Consider the following 7,436-nt stretch of genomic DNA (forward strand, 5'->3'; position numbering starts at 1 on the left):
TCATGTTATATATGTAGAAAATCATTCTCAGACGTGACTGATAAGAATAGACATATGAGAACTCATACAGGAGAGAAACCATACACATGTAAAATTTGTAGAAAACCATACTCACGAGTAGATAATAGAGATACACATATGAGAACACATTCGGGAGAGAAACCATATTCATGTGAAATATGTAGTATATCATTCTCACGATTAGATAGTAAAGATAGACACATGAGAATACATACTGGAGATAAACCATATTCATGTGATATATGTGGTAAATCATTCTCTCAGGTAAATAGCAAGGAAAGACATATGAGAATACACACCAAAGAGAAACCATATTCATGTGAAATATGTGGAAAAACATTCTCACAATCAAGTAATAAAGATTCACATATGAAAACACATACTGGTGAGAAACCATATGGTCTACTATCAACAATGAAACCTGTTTGTGTTAAGCTAAGGAAACTTTCATCTTTAGAAATAAAATCAATGTCTAAAATAAATAATAAACAAAGTCTTGATTCTATTAGTGAAACTCTTAATAAAGTTCCTCTCACAATTCAGATAGATGGAACTATTACAACTCTTGTAGAGGAAACTAAAGGAAAATATCTTGATCCTTCAAATACAACATGTGAAATAAATAATGAAGTGTTCATAGAAAATGTGATTAGTGATCCTCTTACTATTAAATGTGAACCTGGTCATAATGATGATGTTAGTATCATGAATGTAAAAGAAGAAATTAAGGAAGAAGAAACTCTTGCTGCTGATCCTCTCTCTATTAAAGAGGAGCCTGCTTGCATTGACAAAGCTAATGCAGATTTTAATGTAAAAGAAGGTGAAACTCTTGCTACTGATCCTCTCTCTATTAAAGAGGAGCCTGCTTTCATTGACAAAGCTGATGCAGATGTTAATGTAAAAGAAGGTGTAACTCTTGCTACTAATCCTCTCTCTATTAAAGAGGAGCCTGCTTTCATTGACAAAGCTGATGCAGATGTTAATGTAAAAGAAGGAGACACTCTTGCTACTGATTCTCTCTCTATTAAAGAGGAATCTGCTTTCATTGACAAAGCTGATGCAGATGGTAATGTAAAAGAAGGTCAAGCTCTTGATCTTGATCCTCTCTCTATTAAAGAGGAGCCTGCTTTCATTGACAAAGCTGATGCAGATGTAAATGTAAAAGAAGAAGAAACTTGTGATTTTAGTTCCTAAGCTAACCCATTCATAAATACTTCTATTCTGTAAATAGTAAATGGAATTGGAACATCTTGGCTTTTTATAGACAACTTGATTTTTTTTACAAAAATTCTGTTCGATTTTGGCGAAATAGACCTACCAATGATTACTCATGCCAAGTTTCATATCGAAATTTGGATAAGTGCCATTTGCGCATTGATTACGAGATGTTTGCATTACCCGCCCCCCCCCCCCCCTCCCTTAAAACATAATAAATCTTATCTGGTATTGTATATAATATTGTTTTTGTAATTGAAAAACTATCTCTTTTTTATTATTCTAATATAACCTACCTGTATACCTATATACTTCAATTTTGGTTAAATGTTATGAGCTGTAATGTATATTATCAATTATTGAAACATTCTGTAAATTAACCTGTCTGTTTGTAGAAAATAGTAAAGATAGACTGCTTGACTTATTTGTGATGTTTTCCTTAAACCATATGAGCATTCAGCATATAAGTTCATCAATAGTGCTATTATGTAGATTATTTTTCTGTGGGAATGATTTAATTAACTATTAATCATTTAGTTCAATATCATATCTCATATATTTTGTTTATCTTTAAAAGGTATAAATTGTATTATTATTATATTATTATAATGTATTTATTGTTATCAAGCATTTTTTAAGGCACCTCTTTTTTGTTTTAAACATTGATTTAGCCATTTAGTTCAATCTCTCATAAATATGTCTAATTTGTTTAACTTTATTGTTATTTCGGTATGAAAAATACCCTTTCTTTGTTTTGCTTTAACACTAACAGTAAGGCATAGTTGAATACTTTATATGTTGAAATATTATTTTTTCAGATAAATACAATGTAATGAAATGAATGTGGAGAAAAAATAAAAAGTGAAGATTATAATAACTAGAGGTGAGTAAAATGTTTTATTGTAAGTAATATCATTTTTATTCTGCAATATTGCTTGGCTGGGGTATGACTAGTTTTTATAAAAATTTATTATTTTTTATACAAAATTTTATTAAAATACAATTATCTCTATATTTTATATGATTATTGTATAAGTATTAGATTGGCCCAAAATAAGGCCTAATTCATATTACAATATGCGGGCGTGATTTAATCATAATACATCATTTATAAAATAACTTTCCTTAAAAGAAATAAAAAAAATATATAATTTTATTACAGCAAATGCATTTTGTTTTTCTAATTTTCAGGAACAAGGATGACTTTTTTATATTATAATTTAATGCTTACCTCGTACAGTTGTAAACAAACAGACCAAATTAAAATAAACAAAAACAACAATATTTTGTTTTCATTAAAATTTCTTTCTTAAACCCTAGCATTTTTTTTTATTAAAACAGCCCTATGTATTAAATAAAACCCGCGACCGTGGCTCAACACGTAGCGCATCCGCTCGTCGTCGGGAAGGTGATAGGTTCGAATCTCGGTCCGACACCGCGTCATAACTAAAGACGTTAAAAATGGTTCCTACTGCTGCTATGTCAGGTGCGCGACATAAATAGTTAGAGTAGGGGGAATGCCTTGGCCCAAAACAGGCGCAACTCACTACCATGCACAGTTAGGACTTCTCAGACAAAGGTCGTGCAATCAAAGGGTTGGTTGTCTGATGGCAAAAGGACGCTTTACACCACAATCATAGGGCTTAGGGCTGACAACCCTATCCCATATCCATAAGCCACATTGTTACAGAAACACTGACGAATTGTCAGCGGCCTATGCTCCCCCCTGTGGAGTGATAAGGGATTGTTGTTTTTTTTTATGTATTAAATAACATATAAGATAATATTCTTTTAAAAAGCAAAACTTTTTATAATTACGGTCTTACGTCCATCCGTGCATAACGGATAGCTTTATTATTTAGGCTTTTTATTATTTTCTGATTAATTTCAAATTCCCTATAACAGTAAGAATTACAAACTGTAGTAACTCTATTATCGTTACTACTAAGTCCGTGCTTATACACATTTAAAACAAGCTGATTTTAACATTTTTGACTGATTTTCAAATTAAGTTAAATTTAAACTTATTTCTGTAATACCTAGTAATTTATTGCATTATTTTATAAACAATTTGTCGCCGATATTAAAATGAAAAAGTATGATATTAAAACTGTGATTAATTCTATGTTTTTTTGCTTTAATATTCATGAAAAATTGTCTGTTATATGCTGCTATACATGATTTTTCAGGAGGGCTGAAAACTGGTACTAATCCAGCGGATATAAATCGGTTTTGAATCCATATTTAAATAATTATTTATTGCATTTTGTATTAAACTCACGAAGCTTTCAGCAGATATCAAAATAAAAAAAATTAGATTAAAAAAAGTTTTGTTTGCCCTTAGGGGGTGAATGTCTGGGCTACCAAAAATAGTTCATTTTATTATAATTTTCGTGGAAAACTGTCTGTAATACGATGCAATACATGATTTTTAGTATGGCTGAGAACCACTTCTAATCCAGCTGAGCAATACTGAGCCAATCACTTTCTAACACTGTCTTTATATATCCAAAATTTCCTTGCTTGTTATTGCTCTGGTTGTATTTTAAGATTTGTATTGAATAGATAATAATGAACAAGACAAGAAACCAGTGGGCGAAACAAGGGCTTGACCTTTATCCTAGTGAATCTTTGCCAAAAAACCAATTACCCCTTGTAAAGGATGTTTTGAATAGATATCTCTTTATAATTGAAAGCAAAAAAAAGAACACAAAATGTAAAAGAAATTTAAAACCAGCTGATCTAGTTGGTTGTACTCAAAAAACTAAATCAAGTTTGCTGACATGTGGATCAAATGACGGTTGTCACAAAAGTGAAATGTGTTTGTTGGCAGAAATTCTAACAATTTGGAAAATAGCTGGGCTCCCACATATGACACCTCAGACAATAAAAAAAAAGATTTTAAAAGTTATAAGTGACTATATTTTGTATGATAAAAGGACACGATCATTAAGTGTAGGTGATGTCAAACTGGAACTCAAAAAAGAAAAGTATGTTAAAACTTTGAATGGACTGTTTGAAATTGGAAGCTTAAACCTAGAACAACTAATTTGTTGTGAAAGTAGGTAAATATTATTCCAAAATATTTCAGGTGTAAGGGGGGGATTTCTTATCTTCTTATTACCAAGGACAAGTATTCTGATAAACATAAAATAAAAGTTTTTAATTTCTAATATTAATTTTAAACAATAACTTGTCTCAACAAAATATCCTTCTTAGATTGTTTATTATAAAACTTGTCAATCCCTTATATAAAAGTTGTAGGATGTTTGTCTATCTGTACCGAATGATATCACTAACCACTTTAAATAATACTAGCGGCTACGCCCCTAGAAGCCAAGGTAGGAGGGGTGAAAGTCGACCTAATTTTAATTTGAGTTTCAAAAATGTAAAAAAAAATTGGGGGGGGAAGGGGGGGGAGACTTCCTCCCCAAAAATAGTTTAAAACCTTCCCAGGACCTATAAAAAGCTTCACTGTAAAGGAGAACAATATCGGTTCAGCGGTTAGCGAGATCCTTCGGGACAGACAAAAAAACGCTAAGTACTTTATATAATAGGAGGATAGTTCTCCTTTACAGTATAGTTTCTCAAAGAAAGGTTTATATTGTTTTTGAATATAAGTACCACAACTTTCCTAAGAAAATCGCCCACAGAAAAAAATCAACCCCCCCCCCCCCCACTTTATCCTCTCTAAAACTTAAAACCTCAAGTGACCCTAGAGGCCTCTACAAGCATAGCTACTAGTGTTCTATTAACACATCTATAACGTCTATTAAGGAGTTACTTATTCCTTTTTTATTATTTCAGGAGTACAAAGGAAATACAGCTCGACTTAGATTTTTTGAAAGATCAAAGAGGCGAAAGAAAAATGATTTTAAAAGGGAATAAAAAAACTTTTATTGACGAAGAAAAAGGAATTAAAGAACTGAGTGAAAAAAGCATTAAAAATAATGGAAATGATATAAGTGACAATAATATTAATTTTAGTGAACACAATATTGATATTGGTGACAACAATAAAGATAATTCTGAATTAAAGGAAGATGACACACCTAATATTTCTCAAGTAAAAACAGAAATAAAAGTTGAAGAAGATGATTTGTTCAAAAAATATTGGGAAGACAAAACTCTTGATAATGATCCTTTCTCTATTAAACAGGAGCCTGCTTTCATTGACAAAGCTGATGCAGATATTAATGTAAAAGAAGAAGAAACTGGTGATTATGTCTATGATAGTGACAATATTGATCATTCAATCACTTATGAAAATATTAATGAAGAAGAAACTCTTAATAAAGATCCTCTCTCAGTTGAGATAGATAAGGATGTTGTAGAGGAAACTAAAAAGACAGATTATTTCATGAAAAATGAAAGAAATTATGTTGCCAAAACTATGATTTGTCAAAATACAAATGTTGTAGAAGAAACTACCGTGTTGAAATCTTTTAGCTGTTTTATTTGCAGTAAAATATTTTCTAGTATTGATCTTCTAAATATTCATAAATATGTTCATCCTTTAGTGAAAGAGAAGAGTAAGAATATTGAAGAAACTTGCTAAGAGAATTGTATCTCTGTTAAAGAGGAAGATGTTGATATTTATATAAAGGAAGAAACATCTGGTGATTATCTATCTGATAATGAAAATATTTATGATAAAGACACGTATGACAATATTGATAAAATTGATATTGAAGAATTTAAACTTGAAGAACCTGATGTTTAATTTTATCTTTTTATCCACCTATTAATATATATTATATTATATACATACAAGAAATAAGCTTTTATAATGTTGTCTTTTAAAAGTTTCTTATCCAGAAAATCGTAAAGGACCAAGGAAATCTCCTTCAAAAAAAAGGACCAAGGAAATCTTCTAGAAAAAAAATATCCTGTAGATAATATTTGTTAGAGCAATTGCTCTATATTAGCGGAGATAGCGACCGGGAGAACAGAGCGCCATTTACGGGTCGTGCAGCAGAGCTTGGGACGCACAAAAAATTCAACGGACGAATAAGACAAAGCGGACCAATGAGAGAGCAGATTGAGGGATAGGTGCGCGTTTTACCTGTGTGCGCAAATCTGACGGCGCGTAGGCGCGTTGCAAGGAAAGGAGATTTCATGCACACACACACACACACAGGAGCGGAGCTACTCCATAGCATCCAACAGAGATATTTTTAGAAAAAAAAAAAGACTTGCAAGCTCCTCCCTCCTATCTATAGTGTGATAAGGAAAACCACATCAGTTCCTGACAGCAGTTCAGACCCTCAACAACTATCTACACCTACCAGCCTACTCTACAACTCAGAAGTTAGTGACAAGTACTCTAGGTACTGAACCTTTGACTCGATGGAGCAGCCACAAGCGCAAGGAGGCGACCAGCTCCAAGGATGGCTCCAGGACGATCCCCAGCCGGCTCCAGCCGAGTACCGCAAGCTGATGCTGAGTAACCTGCCAGAGTACCGAGGACGGCCCAAGCAATCCTGGAATTCCCACATCCGGAGATTAGAAATGTCATGGGCGGCTTACCGTGTGCCCCCCCATGACACACTAAATCGCCGCAACGCCCTTTTACTATCCCTGGCGGGGCAAGCGGCGGAGATGGCGAGGCAGGCCAAGCCTTGACATACGAACAAGTCAAGGCCGAGTGTGAAATGTTATTTCGTCCAGCCTATGAATCTCAGACCCTGAAGCAAGCCTTCAGAGATTATAGGCAGCACTCGACAGAACCTATACAAGCATACATATCCACAAAGTGTGCATTGTATAGGGAGGCCAATAGCCACGAGGACCTTGAGTTATTGATAGACGAATTAAATCGTGGCATTTGTAATGCTAATGTGAAATGTGAAATGATGGGTCATGAGATCGCCTCGGTACCTGAGTACACGAGGCGAGCCATGTTTACCGTGACCATGATCACCAAGCAGCTGAAGGAGGGTGTGTGCCTAGTGGACGCCACCGACAGGCTCACGGGATCGGCCAGCGTCCAGTTGCCCCAATATGATGAGTCGGAGCCAATGGAGATTGGCGCCTTGGCTCCGGGTCTCCACCAGATGGGGAAGGTCGCCCCAGATGACAAGATTCCAGGCCGCTGCTATCGCTGCCATGGGAAGGGCCACCGAGTCAGAGACTGTCCTACGCCTATGGAGGTCAGCCTAGAAGAGAGACGCACCCAGCCACGCCGTGACCGTCCTGCC

At 34.4% G+C, this 7,436-nt stretch overlaps 1 protein-coding gene across 1 annotated transcript; it reads left to right on the plus strand.

Annotated features, from left to right (window-relative positions):
• Positions 1-2,052: 2,052 nt before the first annotated feature.
• On the plus strand, positions 2,053-5,942 carry LOC145333728 (uncharacterized). The gene is made up of 3 exons (XM_080178935.1): positions 2,053-2,119; positions 3,802-4,301; positions 5,044-5,942. The coding sequence occupies exons 2-3, from the start codon at positions 3,808-3,810 to the stop codon at positions 5,792-5,794; spliced, it is 1,245 nt and encodes a 414-aa protein (XP_080035061.1). The 5' UTR covers positions 2,053-2,119; positions 3,802-3,807; the 3' UTR covers positions 5,795-5,942.
• The last annotated feature ends 1,494 nt before the right edge of the window (positions 5,943-7,436 follow it).

This window comes from Acartia tonsa, chromosome 12 (genome assembly GCF_053477335.1).
Source record: "Acartia tonsa isolate MP-2025a chromosome 12, ASM5347733v1, whole genome shotgun sequence".
In the NCBI taxonomy this organism is placed as follows: domain Eukaryota; kingdom Metazoa; phylum Arthropoda; class Copepoda; order Calanoida; family Acartiidae; genus Acartia; species Acartia tonsa.